Source organism: Cupressus sempervirens, chromosome 5 (genome assembly GCF_028749045.1).
Source record: "Cupressus sempervirens isolate cs-2001-9-10 chromosome 5, ASM2874904v1, whole genome shotgun sequence".
NCBI lineage: Eukaryota > Viridiplantae > Streptophyta > Pinopsida > Cupressales > Cupressaceae > Cupressus > Cupressus sempervirens.
Window position 1 is genome coordinate 995,424,116 of NC_143122.1, and position 18,118 is coordinate 995,442,233.

The 18,118-nt window shown below is 38.1% G+C and overlaps 1 protein-coding gene across 1 annotated transcript in view; it reads right to left on the reverse strand.

Moving 5' to 3' along the window:
* The window catches only part of LOC149559276 (zinc finger (CCCH-type) family protein / D111/G-patch domain-containing protein), a 62,715-nt gene extending 45,982 nt beyond the window's left edge, over window positions 1-16,733 (reverse strand). The window contains exon 1 of the mRNA XM_089833199.1: window positions 16,422-16,733. Within this exon, the coding sequence (XP_089689325.1) occupies window positions 16,422-16,547 (126 nt within the window). The 5' untranslated portion in view covers window positions 16,548-16,733. The remainder of the gene's footprint in view (window positions 1-16,421) is intronic.
* Window positions 16,734-18,118: the final 1,385 nt, after the last annotated feature.

Here is an 18,118-nt window from a genome sequence, read left to right on the forward strand (position 1 = left end):
TACAAGTCGTGAACAAATTCCTCCTCTAACAAGGTTCCAACAACTTACCAAGCAACACTTGCCGAATTAGCAAGTTCTCGTCCCGCTCGAGCTCATTCGTCGAGATTCACCACAACAGTTTTTCGATCACTAGTGTCTTCTTATCAACATTGGGACATTCAAAAGATCTATGTCCTTTACATCTCAACCATGTACCTTTAAATCCACCTCTGCACGTTCTTCTCTTCTACTCAACAAGTTTTGGTTCATTGTCAACAATTTGTTTATCCTTCACTGACTGTTCTTGCTTCTCCTTCCCTGAAGAACTCCCTTGATGTCTTCTCTTCAACGTATCTTCTGCCTTTAGAGCATACTGATTAGCATTGTCAACCGAATCAATCTTTAGTACACTAATCTCATCTTAAATATTGAATCTCAAACCATTAATATACCTAGCCAACTTTTCCTTAGGAAGTTCTCTATGCCCAGACCAAATAGTCAACTTGTAAAACTTCTCGATATAATCCTTCACAGACATATCCTAAACAACTCAAGTGAATAAACTTAGCCTTCAATTTTGTCACCATCTACCTCCACCTAGTGATTTTCATTTCACATTTTCCTTTTCTCTATCTCTTTGCAAGTCTTTCCACCATAAAGCAGCATGTCCTTTCAACTTAGTTTATGCCAGCCTCACTCTAAGTGGATCACCAATATCCTCTAACTCAAAGTAGTCTTTCGATTCACCAATCCAATCAATCAAGTCTTCAAGATTCAAAGTACCTGAGAAACTAGAAACATCCATCTTATGCTTTAGTTTCAACCGCGCACTAGATTTATCCAACTGACCAATTTTGTCCTCCACAGACCTCTCCATCTAATCGGTTTTGTCTTCACCAATAGATCCAACAACCTCAAAGTCTTTAGCAGCTTCCTCATAACTATCTTCAGTACCCATGTTCCTCAGTACAACTAATATAGCTCTCATAATCTTCGCGACCATATCATTCTTCATCAACTCTATCTCAGATCTAAAAACTAATCTAACTTTCTCTGAAAGCTTAGTCTCCATGACATCACAAAGATCTCCAATCGCCCTAGGGTCCAATCTTCTCAAAGGCATCTCAAAAGCATCCTTCAAGATCTTTGAAAACCATCTGCAACAAATCACCCACCAGATTAAACCTTCAGTCTGATACCACCTGACGCAATACAAGACCTCATGCACCCCCAATGGAGGTGATCTAGTCCCTAGCAAACAACACCATAACAGTAACACAACACAAGATACAAGATATGATACCAAACTCAACTTCTTTAATTATAAAACAACTAATTGCATGCAATGTATCGGATTGTAAGGCCTTCCCGATTACGGCCAAATACAAAGCAATTTCAGTAATTGTTCCGCAAGACCTTGCAAGATCCAAATACTCCCAACCCTAGCTGCCTAGACCTGTAAAAGCACAACAATTTGGTAGAAACTCCAAGCAAAATCTAAACTTGTGTTCGCAAGCCACCAAGCAACCTTCTTGTTTCCTAAGCCCACGCTCAGCTACTAGCTCTGCTCAATTTGCAACTCGAAATTCTACTCCAATGCCTTCACTCACTAGACTCCACTGCATAACACACTATCCAAACCCCTCTTTTATATTTGTACAGCCACAAGTCGACCTATTACAAATAAAATCATCTAGAACCCAAATAAAGACAAAATGCCTTAGTCGACTTACAATAAGCATGGAATGCATATAGGAAAAAGAACCAAGACCCTAAATAGGTCCCCATACATCCAACGATTGATCCACATCATGATCATGCACAACATGAATTCAATGCACCAAGTCGGCCAACCAAATCTCCCCAGAACACCATTCGGTGAGCCAAACCACTGAGTAACAGCAGCAACAACCGAGCGTAAGCAACGACCACAGAGCAAGCCAAATATAAGCCAAGCGCACTAAGCACAAGCATCAGCGAGCACAAGTTCCACAAAGCAGGATAATCAACCAAGCACCTTAAGCTTAACCAAGTTCCTTCAGTCACCGAGTCCCTCGAGTGAAACTACCCCAATAGTAACCAAGCATCACCTCTTCTTCAACAGAGTTCTCCAGGGTCAAAACCACTTCAGCATACAAGATTGTCAACTACCCCAGGATGCTCTTGCATCACCTCCCTTGCCTATTGAACTAATGCAAATAGAATTGGCAAATTTGGAAGAAAATGTTTTGGCTTACTCTGATGCTAAAATAGCAATTAGAATGGATATTGCAACTAAATCTCTTGATTTGTAAATTAAAAAATAAAAGACAAATTATACACAATAAATCCAAATTTTTGGAACAATCCCGGGTTGGGTAGGGTTAGATCTGTAGCTACATCTACCTTGGCCCAGATCCTCTAACCCAATACCTGAGGTTAACATTCACTTCAATGAAGCTTTAAGGGGTTTCATTGTTGAAAATCTGCATTTGGATAATCATAGGCCAGATGAGCCCCTGAGTAAGGTACCATCTCTGCCAGTACACACTTTTTTACCAATGGATGACACCAATGAGATAGTATGCGAGAATCACAGAATATTTGAAACCCCAAATGAAAATGGTATGGATCCTCAGGATTGCAGTAAAGCCTTGATTGATTTTAACCAAAAAATGAAAAGATGCAATAACATACCCAAAACATGCTTGAAGGAAACTATCCTGGCACTATAAGAGGGTGAACTGATTGAGGGACAGGATGAGAGTAACACTCAAAACACTCTAGCTCTAATCCCTGACAATGAGCAAACACAGACAGAGGACACTGTAGGTGGGGCTGCAATAACAACTATCGGACTAAATGATAGAATTATCCGAAATTTAGTAAATGACAACCAGGTGGAGGAAGTATGTAACAAGGTATTAGAGGAGAACAATGATAGCAGTGTAGCAGAAATGGTAGACATGGAGGCAATAAATAGAGAAAGACAGATGTTGAAAGCCAAGATAATTGAATTGGAAGATAACGAGACATCACAAGAAATGGTGGAGCTTGATGAAAGAGAGAAGAATGAAACTAATCCCATCCTCGGGATCGCACTTACTGATTTAAAAAAAAGCCAAATTGTGCTAAAAGCACAAAAAAGTGAGTTAGAAAATCCCTCTCTGAATTGAGAGAAAAGGATGACATGTCTTAAGATCAGCCCAAGATTACAGCACTACTGAATGCAGGGAAGCAGAAGTACCTTCCCACTGAGCCATGAAACTCATATCATGGAATGTTACAGGTCTTCACGCCCCTAACAAACAGTGAATCCTGAAATGCTGCATAACAAATTTTAAACCTGATAATCCTACTTATCCAAGAGACTAAAATGATTATAAATGAACTTGATACTTTTAAGGAAAAGACTGTATTTGGAATATTAAAGGGTCTCAGCTGAAGGTGCCTCAGGGGGTCTAGCTATAGCCTGGGAACCTAGATGGATTTCCTTTTCACCAAGCAGCCATCGCAGAAATTGGATAAGTGGAACAGTAAGGAGTATACGAACCAAGCTCCAATTTACAATAACCAATGTATATGGGCCCATTCAAAACAATGATAAAAGATTAGTTTGGAATGAGATTGAGTATTTTCTTTTGACAATACCGGATCAGATATGCATTTTGGGTGGGGAGACTTCAATACTATTCTGGATCCTAGTGGAAAATGTGGTGGCTCTACAAGGTTATCAGTAGCAACAACAGATTTCTGAGCATGGGTCATTAAAAGACAACTAATAGAAATTGAAAGAGACCAAAACAAATTCACATGGAATAACAGAAGACAGAGCTATAGTAACATTGCTGAAAAACATGATAGATTCCAATTTAAAAGGAGCTGCACAGATTTTCCTTCCAATCGTTTGGCAGAGATTCTTCATTACTCAGGATCTAATAACTTCCCCACTCAATTATCCACCATTGCAGATTTCAAAACTAATAGATGCCCCTTTAAATTTGAGCAAATATGATTTAAGGATGAAACCTCTTAAATCTAATTGAATCATGGTGGCAAGAAATTGAGGTCAATGGTTCTAAAATGTTCTGTATGGTAACCAAAATGAAATTAATTAAGAACAAACTCTTAGCCTGGAATAAATGTAACTTCCGCAACATCTTTGATACTTGAAAACCTCAATAAGAAAGTTATTGAGAAGGGGATTGATGAGGAATCTTACCTCAAAGAGAAAGAGCTCAAAATAGAATATGAGGATATTTTGGCAAAAGAGGAGATCTTTTGGTGCCAAAAATCTAGAGAAACCTGGTTGGAAGCAGGGAACAGAAATACAAAGTTTTCCATAATAGTACAAAACTTCGTAAAAACATCAACAAAATCTCCAAGATTAAGTATTCTAATGGCTCTCTCATTGAGGATCCAAGAATTATAGTGGATTCAGCTGTAACTTTAAAGGGATCCTAAATAATTGGAGAGGAGTCAACTTGATCCACCAAAAACAAATACTTAACAACATTCCAAAAATTATATCAAGGGATCAAAATAAAATGTTTACAGCAAAATTTTCAAAGGATGAAATAGAAAGGGCAGTAAAACAAACGGCCCAAGACAAGGCTTCAGGCCCAGATGGGTTCCCAGCCTTATTCTTCCTAAAATGTTGGCACTTCATAGGGGTAGAAGTTGTTAAAGCATTGGAAGGGTTTCGAAACTCGAGTAACCTCCTAAAAGAAATCGACAACACCTACTTAACACTGATTCCTAAGAAGAAAAAGTGGAATACTTTGATGACCTTCACCCTATATCTCTATGCAATATCATATACAGAATACTAACAAAAACAATGGCCAATAGGATTCAAAAAGTCTTACTATAAATCATCAATGAGGAACGAACAAGATTTTTCCTAGGAAGATCTATCTATGATTGGGGTCATCATTGCCCAAGAAGCTATACACTCCATTCAGCAAAACATAAAACCTAGTATGCTAATCAATTAGATATTACCAAAGCCTATGACAAAGCCTATGACAAAGTTGATTGCCATTTTATGTGCCAAGTTTGGAGGGCTTTGGCTTTGTTAAACAATTGATCAGCTTGGTTTATAAGTGTATCTCTGGCCCCAAATTTTTTATCTTAATAAATGGAACCTCCGAAGGTTTTTAAAACATTTCCAGAGGCCTCAGACAAGGAGATCCTCTTTCTCTGTTCTCATTTATCATCGTGGTAGAAGCATCAGGCAGATCTATTAACAAAGCTACAGAAGAGGGCCATGTGAGGTGATAAAAATTACGAACAATATGGATCCTACAACGTATCAGCAATTTGTAGATGTCACTATGGTATATAGCAGTTGTGACGCTGCTGAAGCTAGGAATTTAATCCATCTTAGACACGTACACAAAGGCTTCAGCTCAAAAAATTAATAACTCTTAAGTCTGAAACTTTTTTTTTTTTAATATTGAACCCCACACTGAAAAGAAGATATGCGAAATTTTAAACTTTAGAAAGGATTAACTACCAAGCAAATACTTGGGCCTCCCCTAGATTTACAAAATTAATCAACTAGATTATGGGATAAAGTAATCTCCAAGATTAAACAAAGAACTGATTCTTGGCGTGGGAAATGGTTATCTTCTGCTGGAAAAGCCACCATGCAGAAATCAATCTTGGCAGCCATCCCTATATATTAATTATCCTTTATACACATCCCTTTGGAAAAGAGAGAAGACATCAATAAATTATTCTGAACTTTTTTTCTGGCAAGGTACTGAAGACAGAAAAAAGGCTTGCCTTGATTGCCTGGGGCAATCTGTGTAGGGCTAAGGATGAAGATGGCCTTGGTCGGAAAAACATTAGAGAACATAGTAAAGCTTTAGGGGCCAAGTTAATATGGAGAATGTATAATAACCTGGATCTAAAATGACTCAAAATCCTAAGAATAAATACTTGGCATGGCACCAATAAAATTGTTTAGAACAGCAAACCCTCCAAGGGGATCTAGAATTTGGAACTTCATTAAGGATTCTAGGGAACTCATTAGGGAAAAAATAACTTGGAACCTAGGTGATGGAGGAGATGTTATTTTGGGATGACTCCTTGAGGGTCTATAATGTAGATACGCTCTGATACCATTGATGAAGGTACGCTCTGATACCACTGAAAAAGGGCCACACCACCCTTACCAACTCATGAGAAAGAATTCAACAAGATCTCTCAAAATCCAATCCAAACCCAAGCTAGCCCAGATCCACACTTTGGTAGAAACCTCCGAGATCTCAACTTGTGCTTGCAAGCCACCAAGCAACCTCCTTGTTTCTAAACCGCAACCACTAGCTCTTCTCACAAACTCTATCTAAGATCCAAGTGTAAACTGCCTCACATTCGGCGCTCTGTCTACACACTCACAAGTCCATCACAATCCTGCTGTAAACTGCCTCACATTCGGTGCTCTGTCCACAGACTCAAGGAAACTCACTCTTCACTTCCTCCTCCTCTTTCACACCTTGAAGCCTTCCAAGCTTTCCAAGCTTTTCATCCACAACTTTCACCTTTCCAAGCTTTCCATCCAAAGCTTCTACTTCCCGAGCTTTCTCAAGCTTCCACTTCTCAAGCTTCCCTTTGAGCTTCTACTCCTCAAGCTTCCCCTTGAGCTTCTACTCCTCAAGCTTCACCTTGAGCTTGATTTAGAAATGCTCATATGCCTTGCTCAAATAGGCACTTACCACCCCATGCATGACTTATCCACAACCTTCTAGAATTCCTCCACAACCTTCTACAACTTCCACAACCTTCTACAACTTCCAAAACTTTCTACAATATTCATAACTTTCTAGAATTCTTCCCACACACCTCGATAAATGGAATGACAACCATTTATTTTTTTATTTTTTCTATTATGCCACCTATGCACCTCGAAAATAAAAATTTCTCCTTTTCTTTCTTTTTTCCATTTATTTTTTTTTTTATTATTTCTCCTCTAATTTTCGTCACTTTTCTCTCTCCTCCAGAATTTTTTTTTTTGTTTTTTCAAATTTTTTTTTTTTCAATTTTTTTACAATAATTTTCCATGCAAGATGCTCCTGCATCAGACTCCCCCGGTAGATAGAAAAGTGTGTCCCACACTTTGACGCCAAAAAGAAAGATCTACAACCATCTTCATCTTCACCAAAGGCTTCCACCTCAACAAGGACAACAAAACCACCATGCAAATCTTCCGCATCTGCATTACTCTATCAAACACTCGAATCTCAACCATCCGATCAGCATACTCACCCTCAGAAACAAACTGAACATAATGCTTCATTACCAAACTCCCATTCACATCAACAACTAGTGAATCCATACCAGCAATAACAAGCTCTACATCAGCATCAACATGTAGATCTCCATCAACACATTCCAAACTCTCAACACTAGCAACCTCATTGCTCACAACAAGATGCTCTGCAACATAGAAGTCACCACCAACAACAACTGGTTCATCCACAACCGAGTGCTCCACAATCTCCATGTCAGACTCAACCAACTGATCATGAAAACCAACCTCTGCCCCAACATCAACAACATTAGGAATATCTTCAGCAACAACCTCTAGTTGCTCTGCAGGTTTTGCATCAGACTCCACAAACTGATCAGCAAAACCATCCTCTTCCACCATGACCTTCTTAGCTTGATCAGCCAATCTAGCATCCAACCGAGCAAACATCTTAGAAAAATTCCTCTCCACTATATCATGGATTTTCGCAATCATCTTAGGGTCCAATCCTCTTGGAGCCATCTTCCAAGATCTTTGTAAACCCTCTGCAACAAATCCTTCCTGCGCTCCTTGTGACAACCAAATTGTTTGCAAGTCAGATCGCAACCCGCCACCTCGCACGAACAATCAGGAACCACATCACAAGTCTAGGACCACAGATTTGCAATCCACCAACTCTAATAAACTTTGCCCAACCAAGGTCCTGGTACAAACTGCCTCACACTTCAGCGATCTGCTTGTACACTCAGGAACTCCTGCTCTGATACCACTAATGTAGATACGCTCTGATACCATTGATGAAGGTACGCTCTGATACCACTGAAAAAGGGCCACACCACCCTTACCAACTCATGAGAAAGAATTCAACAAGATCTCTCAAAATCCAATCCAAACCCAAGCTAGCCCAGATCCACACTTTGGTAGAAACCTCCGAGATCTCAACTTGTGCTTGCAAGCCACCAAGCAACCTCCTTGTTTCTAAACTGCAACCACTAGCTCTTCTCACAAACTCTATCTAAGATCCAAGTGTAAACTGCCTCACATTCGGCGCTCTGTCTACACACTCACAAGTCCATCACAATCCTGCTGTAAACTGCCTCACATTCGGTGCTCTGTCCACAAACTCAGGGAAACTCACTCTTCACTTCCTCCTCCTCTTTCACACCTTGAAGCATTCCAAGCTTTCCAAGCTTTTCGTCCACAACTTTCACCTTTCCAAGCTTTCCATCCAAAGCTTCTACTTCCCGAGCTTTCTCAAGCTTCCACTTCTCAAGCTTCCCTTTGAGCTTCTACTCCTCAAGCTTCCCCTTGAGCTTGATTTAGAAATGCTCATATGCCTTGCTCAAATAGGCACTTACCACCCCATGCATGACTTATCCACAACCTTCTAGAATTCCTCCACAACCTTCTACAACTTCCACAACCTTCTACAACTTCCAAAACTTTCTACAATATTCATAACTTTCTAGAATTCTTCCCACACACCTCGATAAATGGAATGACAACCATTTTTTTTTTTTTTTTTCTATTATGCCACCTATGCACCTCGAAAATAAAAATTTCTCCTTTTCTTTCTTTTTTCCATTTTTTTTTTTTTTTTATTATTTCTCCTCTAATTTTCGTCACTTTTCTCTCTCCTCCAGAATTTTTTTTTTTGTTTTTTCAAATTTTTTTTTTTCAATTTTTTTACAATAATTTTCCATGCAAGATGCTCCTGCATCAAACTCCCCCGATAGATAGAAAAGTGTGTCCCACACTTTGACGCCAAAAAGAAGGATCTACAACCATCTTCATCTTCACCAAAGGCTTCCACCTCAACAAGGACAACAAAACCACCATGCAAATCTTCCACATCTGCATTACTCTATCAAACACTCGAATCTCAACCATCCGATCAGCATACTCACCCTCAGAAACAAACTGAACATAATGCTTCATTACCAAACTCCCATTCACATCAACAACTAGTGAATCCATACCAGCAATAACAAGCTCTACATCAGCATCAACATGTAGATCTCCATCAACACATTCTAAACTCTCAACACTAGCAACCTCATTGCTCACAACAAGATGCTCTGCAACATACAAGTCACCACCAACAACAACTGGTTCATCCACAACCGAGTGCTCCACAATCTCCATGTCAGACTCAACCAACTGATCATGAAAACCAAACTCTGCCCCAACATCAACAACATTAGGAATATCTTCAGCAACAACCTCTAGTTGCTCTGCAGGTTTTGCATCAGACTCCACAAACTGATCAGCAAAACCATCCTCTTCCACCTTGACCTTCTTAGCTTGATCAGCCAATCTAGCATCCAACCGAGCAAACATCTTAGAAAAATTCCTCTTCACTATATCATGGATTTTCGCAATCATCTTAGGGTCCAATCCTCTTGGAGCCATCTTCCAAGATCTTTGTAAACCCTCTGCAACAAATCCTTCCTGCGCTCCTTGTGACAACCAAATTGTTTGCAAGTCAGATCGCAACCCGCCACCTCGCACGAACAATCAAGAACCACATCACAAGTCTAGGACCACAGATTTGCAATCCACCAACTCTGATAAACTTTGCCCAACTAAGGTCCTGGTACAAACTGCCTCACACTTCAGCGATTTGCTTGTACACTCAGGAACTCCTGCTCTGATACCACTAATGTAGATACGCTCTGATACCATTGATGAAGGTACGCTCTGATACCACTGAAAAAGGGCCACACCACCCTTACCAACTCATGAGAAAGAATTCAACAAGATCTCTCAAAATCCAATCCAAACCCAAGCTAGCCCAGATCCACACTTTGGTAGAAACCTCCGAGATCTCAACTTGTGCTTGCAAGCCACCAAGCAACCTCCTTGTTTCTAAACCGCAACCACTAGCTCTTCTCACAAACTCTATCTAAGATCCAAGTGTAAACTGCCTCACATTCGGCGCTCTGTCTACACACTCACAAGTCCATCACAATCCTGCTGTAAACTGCCTCACATTCGGTGCTCTGTCCACAGACTCAGGGAAACTCACTCTTCACTTCCTCCTCCTCTTTCACACCTTGAAGCCTTCCAAGCTTTCCAAGCTTTTCGTCCACAACTTTCACCTTTCCAAGCTTTCCATCCAAAGCTTCTACTTCCCGAGCTTTCTCAAGCTTCCACTTCTCAAGCTTCCCTTTGAGCTTCTACTCCTCAAGCTTCCCCTTGAGCTTCTACTCCTCAAGCTTCCCCTTGAGCTTGATTTAGAAATGCTCATATGCCTTGCTCAAATAGGCACTTACCACCCCATGCATGACTTATCCACAACCTTCTAGAATTCCTCCACAACCTTTTACAACTTCCACAACCTTCTACAACTTCCAAAACTTTCTACAATATTCATAACTTTCTAGAATTCTTCCCACACACCTCGATAAATGGAATGACAACCATTTATTTTTTTATTTTTTCTATTATGCCACCTATGCACCTCGAAAATAGAAATTTCTCCTTTTCTTTCTTTTTTCCATTTTTTTTTTTTTTTTATTATTTCTCCTCTAATTTTCGTCACTTTTCTCTCTCCTCCAGAATTTTTTTTTTTTTTTTTTCAATTTTTTTTTTTTTTTTTACAATAATTTTCCATGCAAGATGCTCCTGCATCAGGCTATGACCCAATTGGAAGCATGCATAACTTTGAAAACTCCAAAGGTATCTTGGAAGTTATGTGGGGAAAGAGGTTAAGGACAATATAGAATCCCCCTAACAGTGACATCACCCTCGATTGGAAATGGAAGTCCTTTATAAGATTGATATCCCAGCTGCAAAAAAACATAAGATCCTGTACAACACAATGATTACGTTAAATGGCAAAGATAGGCTAGTCTGGGATGGATCCAAATTAGGAGAATATAACACTAAAGATGGGTACAAGCTATTACATAAGAAACAACATAGACCAAAAACTAACCTACCTCTTAATCAATGTTGGGACAATAACTACCTTCCCGAAGCCGGTCTTTTTGCATGGATAGCTATACAAAAAAGATACTACCAACAAATTCACTAAGATGGGTTATGAGGAACCAAGTAGATGCCCCCTCTGTGAATAAGAGCAGGAAAATGCAAATCACATTTTATTGAACAGTGAATATTCAAATGAATGTTGGAGTTGGTTATGTGGCAAAACGGGTTGGGTTTCAGCCTTACCTAATAGCATAGTTACACTGCCTTGGGGGACAGGGGGATGGGGGGACGGCAGGATAGGGGGCCAAGTTTCCAGGACGGGGGGATAGAGGGGCCTTAATTTGGGGACAAGAGAACAAAGGGGCCTTAATTTGGGGACGGCAGGGGGAAGGCGGCGAGGGATAGGAGGGGGGGTATATATATACATATGGTACTTAAAATGCTAGTTATGAAAATATGATTGTAATATAAGATATAAAGATGTAAAAGAGTATATACTTGAACATTGCATTGAATTGGAACATTGAACATTAAACATAAATAGTCGAATCTACAAATAGTCAACTTCAGGATGTCCCCCATCCTCGATGGAGGTGGCAGAATCTAGTGGCACCGTTGGGGACAAGGGGACTTGGGACCCCAAGTCCCCAGTGCGTTGAAGTCTCTGGGATGGGGGGGATGCGTCCCCCTGTTACTATTCCTAATAGTTTATTGGGCCTTTATCAAATGTGGCCATGTTGGTAAACAAATTTGTCACTTAGAAAATATACGATTTTGCCCAATGGAGTATGTGGCAAATCGATGTCTCCAACAATTGGATAGGCCCTTAATATCTAGCCTTCCTCTGCGTTTAGAGGGGCAGCTCCCTCGTAAGATAAAATTTGTGATTTTTCAATAAAAATGACTAGAACTTAGAAAATAAAAAGGAAAACCATTAATAGCGAATGCACCACACGCCTTCAATGTTTTCATAAAAATGATGCAAACTATTAATGAGAGCAATCAAGGACTACGCTTGAGAGCTATCACACACAATGCTAATTCAACCATTCACGAATACTCACACCATACTATGAAAATACTCATAAATGGATTAACACTTCAACAATTCAAATTCTTTTGAAAAAGAACACCCAATGCACTTCCTTTATTTCTTTGCACCAAGAAAGTAAGAAATAACTGATTACAAAAAACAACAATTGTACACACTTTCCAAAAATTGCTTTGTTATCAGAGCATAAGTGTTCCCTGTCACCAAAATTGAACTGTATTCTCCTCTGTTGCAGCTGTAGAACTTCCCGAATGCAAAAGAAGAACCCCCTTACAATAGTTTTCTCCCATTATATAAATTTTGCCAAGAAGTTGGGCAACTGCCCTAACTTACTTCTTACCGAACTTCTATTGCCTTCCGTCACTTTTACTCCCATGATAAGTGCAATATTCATTTTGCACTTTACAATAATATTAATTCTTAAAGAATTAATATATTTTATATTGTGACATAGTTGACTTGGAGAGAAAAATTTAGTTGCAAAACCTTAGATAACAAGCCAAACACAAATAAGAATAGCATATACAACATGCTTTGGACTATTAGTCCTTCCTTGATGATTTGGGAGTTATGGAAGGAAAGAAACTGCAGGTTATTCAAAGACAATCAAATGACTACAGGAAAAGAAAAGGAAGGGTCCTTTTGTAGTCCACAACACCAGTCATTTGTTTTTGGGTCTACATATGGTGACAATGATATAGGACTACCTCGTACTCTTTGCGGGAGGCAACTATTTGTGCTCCAAACGAAGCATACATACCCTACGACCTTGTGGGATTTAAACTTGTGACCTCTCTTTTGAGAGTACAAGTTCTCAACCACTAGGCAAACTCAGGCTGTACAATTAACATACAAAATAAATGCACTCATTATAGAAACATTCAATAGTAGAATCTTAAATCAAACAAGAACTAAAACCACAATGATTTACTGGGATGAGAAGATCTGTAAAAGGTGGTTAGGTTTAAATTTACCAGCATTTGTTGGATTGCCTGAGCCACAGTGCATTTCGGAAGGAATAATATGTAGCCAGTGATTATAATAGATAGTTAACATTTCTTACAACCACAGGTAGTTTGTTATCAAAAACCAATCTGTTCCTAAAGACCAGAATGGGCCTTCTCCAATTCTTTCCACATCAGCCAGAGCACCTATGCCATGGGTCATACAGTCCTCTGGATAAGGGATTTCCAGACTTCCATTGACACTAAATATTGCTTTTTGCAGTCTACACACAACTTATTAAAAAAAAAAGACAAGCTTAAAGCAACTGCATCTTGTTTACAAACCCTAGCAGTAAGAAAAATAGCAGCATAAATACTTACAGTGTTGCAGTTTGTTCTGAATGTATGTTGGTTGTCATAGAATTTCTCAGCCATTACTTTCTTCACAGCCCTCTTAACCATATCATCCAGTTCTGCAACTTGCTATACGACCATAATTCTACATATGGGGTCTTAAGGCCAAAATGTTTTCTCTTATGCTGTAAAGGATTGATACTCTCTGTGCTTGGTAAAAAGGATTTTAGTGTTTTTGTTTTGTTGATTTGAGAACTAAAACTTATTTAGGCCTGTTCTGATAAATTGATTAATACACTTTGAAAATTGTAACTTGGCCGACAGATTTCAAGGTCCATAAGCTTATAGGCATATAAAAATTTGTATACAATAATATATATATATATATATATATATATACAGAGATGGAATTTTAACAATGAATCTGTAATGACATGCCTCATATAATAATTGGATGTCGTACACTAGACTATGGCCTCAGCATTTGAATTATTGGATCAACAGAGGAAAAGTTCCCCTCCTCCACGACTTGGCATTGCTGCAGATTGGATTGGAAAGTACAGTTCTTCTTTTATGACAGAATATGGAAAACAGAGAATGTATATAAAAATATTAATTCACAAATATACAGAGAAGTCCATATCTATGCTTTTATCCATATGTATAAGTGGATGGGCATTTACCACAACTATACATGCAGAAATATGTACACTTATAGATATGTATATGAGCATGGGTATGTACTTAATTACTCATGTTGCGTATGCAACAGATGAAGGTGAGGGTGGTGTGAATACTGTTTTTATTAACACTAACCCTCTATTTCTTGATGTTCAATGAATAATAATAAAATACATAACATTTTATGACTTCATGACTTTATGATTTTATGTCAATCACTAACATTGATCTTAGTCAAAGGCAACAGATGTATCATGCAGGTGGGTTTGGACATACGGATGGCATATTCTGATGAGGAGTAGATACCTTTACCATGGGAACCAAAGCACTAAATGGATCAAATCACAGCACCAGGATATAAATTATGCATGGCATCGAAGGGTTTCTCCAAGATAGACACAGTTTTGGAAACCACAGAAACTAATGTATCCTGTATCTTATAAAGATTTGATAATTAGAGATTGACAAGTAGAAGCTAGACCACAAAAAAACAGGTATAAACTGGATATTTCTTTCTGATCCTTTAAGAGATTTGGACAAAAATCCAGGTTGTCTTCCCTCCATTCTTTCCTACCAGTGCCCAAACTGAATAAAGGTGTAATAAATAAAAAATTTAATAATAAAATTTTAAGGCTCTGGCCTATAATCAATAATAAATAAATAAATAAAATACATTAAAGCAAAAGGACTCGAGGCTAAAACATGAAAAAATGATGTTTAGAATTAATTTTAAGTAAAATTCCTGGAACAAATAAAACTTCCTTCAAATTAGATTTTTTATTTTATGCCAATCAGCATCTGTGAAAGCAGGTCAATGTCGAACCCAGGTTGAATGACACTCACCTAATAATACAAGCATTTTTACAATCAATTGAAAATTAACCAAAAAAAACAGAATGGGACTTTTTTCACTTTGTAGATTATCAACTCCTACAAATCTAGCACAGACCCCACATAAAATGGGTCAGAATATTTCTCCAATAGGTACTTCTTGCAAAATATCACATTCATGTCTTTCAATATTCCTTTAAAAATAGTGAACTGAAACAAAATTGGCGAAACTAGGATTAGTTGAATTTGATAGGTCTAGCAACCTACGCATAAACCTGAAATACAATAATGAAAAAGGGCTAAGAAAACAGATACATTTCTTCAAAAATATAGCTTACACAGATTGCCCAACTGCACTTTGAGAGTGGCCTCCACGATTATTCAATTTGACGAGCTGAAAATATAATATATCGGAGTTTTTCAAATATTGATCAATAGAAGAAGAAGAACAGACCTTCACAAAGGGACATTATTGTTGTCTCGGTGTCAAACTCTTTTGCAAGTTGCAAAATTAAAATCATTTCATTTCATAAAGGAAAAAGCCCAGGCAAACGTAATCCTACTCTGTGTCAAACGATGTTCAAAACATCAAAAGAATTAGTCCACCGTCTAACAGTAACAAATGGGCATTTATGGACAAAAGACCTAGGTTCAAACCACAGAAAGCTCAGCCCCCATTACTTAAGAAATAAAAGCTCAGTTCCCATTAGTTAAGATATAAAACTTCGGTCCCTCTAATTGAAAAAAATATCAAAGGAACATATCTTCTTCAAGCTCAACCACGGCTGAATTCCATTAACCAATCCCGGACTAATTTTAGAGAGTAAATATTCCTCTATTTTGGCACCAATAGCTAAGACACAAACTATCTAATACACCCAATACAAGATGCTAGTTTCCCTCCAATCAGGGGAAAAAACGATTGACCCTAATTTACATTCAAACTAAGTGGCAAAACCACTGGTGTACGGAAATGTGCAGATACGTTCCAAGACATTTAAAGCCTGGGTTAATTTAAAAGAATAAATAAGCCTCAACCAATGACATCAGGATCTAGGACATCAATTACCCAGACAATAAAAACGACTTCTGGGGGAAGCCATTAACCCTAATTTATATTCAAACTAACCGGCGTACGAAAATGTGTAATCTCATTCCATTCCCAAACAGTTTTCTATCAATCCATTCGGCTCCTGCCCAATTTTTTAAAGTCACTTTAGTGATCACTATGTACAGTTATCCTATTGGTCATAAATCTTAAATATACCGGGGCAATATATTTCATCTTTTTTAAAACAGTTCTATACAGAAGCGTTTGCCCTGAAATTCTTTCTAGAACAATTGTATCCGGAGCCTGTTATCTTCATACATTAACGTACGATGAAAGTTTACAAGACTTTATATTATGTACCATCAAAAGCTCAGAATTGGCGGGGTCTTCCGCTAGGGCTTCGTCCACGCCAGCGAGAGATTCTGTTTGCTCTACCAGCTGAGCTTCCAGCTGCTGCTCCAGATCAGCCTCCTCCTCTTCGGCCATTATTCTTGCTTCTAGTTACCAAACCCTAGATTACTTGGAAGTATCAATCCTAGGCGAAAATGGACGAATACGTTGTTAAGATGAATGGAAAATAAGAACGATTCTAGGGATTCTCTGGTTTCTATTCATTCTCTGGTTTTTTTTCGATGTGGATTTTAAAAATTCATCTCGCATACATTTGGTAATACTCGACTCAACAACAGACAGCGTAGATTAATGGTTCGAAAGCACGTATGATTAAGGAATAATAGTTCTGACTTAATAGGGTTTTTATTAATTTATTAATTAAGCCCATAGGCCTATTGTGGGAGCTCTTGCTCCTAAAAATTACTATTTAGTCTTTTGTTTTCAGATTATTTTCAAATCAGATATTGAAAAAAAAAAAAAAATTATAATTTTCAAAAATGAAACTTTATTCTTCTCAATCTTAGTTTTAAGGTTTTGGCGAGTTTCTATTTTGATTTCTTGTAGATCTCTTAGTTCATAGATTCACATCTATTTTGTATTTGATATATTTGTTCATTCAATTTCATTAATATTTTGAACATGTAAATAACATGGTAAATTACTAAATCCTACTTCTAATAACTTGGCAGAGATCGCAACATTAGAGGAAGGGTTAAAAATATGTCATCATTTAGGCTTATCTAAACTCATCATTGAGGGTGATTTTCAAATTGTTTGAAATGCAATAAGGAACGGATCAACTCCAAATTAGGTTCTCAACTTGAAGTTAGAAGAAGTCATCCACTTGCTAGATAGGTTTGAGGACACCGGGATATGTCATATATATAGAGAAGGCAATAAAAAGGTGGACCTTCTAGCTAATAAATGGGTGGATGGTGCTAATTTATTGGAATTCAGACAAGGATATTAACTTTAAAGGTTCTCTCTTTTTCCTTTTAATAAAGCTCTTATATCATGAAGTCATTTTCGGTATTAAACAATTTAGCTTTTGTAGGGCAGGTAGATTAGGTTATCCATATGTTTAGATAGGTGCTTCAAGTTTAAATCCTTATATCTCACCTTGCTTTATAAATAAGTGGTGATGTAATTTATTAATTAAGGGACTCATTATTGGTATGACATAGTCTTCGAGACTACTGAGGGTTTGTGGTGCAATATTATTAGGTTTTATGGCGGATAGCTTTCCCTTTAATTGCAATTTATTAGACTTCTAAGTTTATGGTAGGATAATCATGTGTTAAGTCTTTTGGTCATAGCATGTCTATCAATCATGACATGGTAAACGATAGCTTCTCCTTGAGTTTGGGTTTTTCCAGGATCTTCCAGAGAATTCAACATTTAGAGCTTTTCTTTTAATCATAATACTCGGTCACTATCAGGCGGTGTCATTGAGATTGAAAATGGACACTAATATTTGTGTATTTCATACCTCCGAAGCTCGAACCATGGCCTTTCATGGTAATATCAAACCAGAAAGGTGGAACAGAATCCTTAGGGTAGTCAATGGAATAACCTGAATTGCAGTCAGTAGAGCTATCGAAGAAGGAATCTTTAAGTATGAGTATACATGGCGGACCAATAGTGATGTTATAGGCATTTTCATA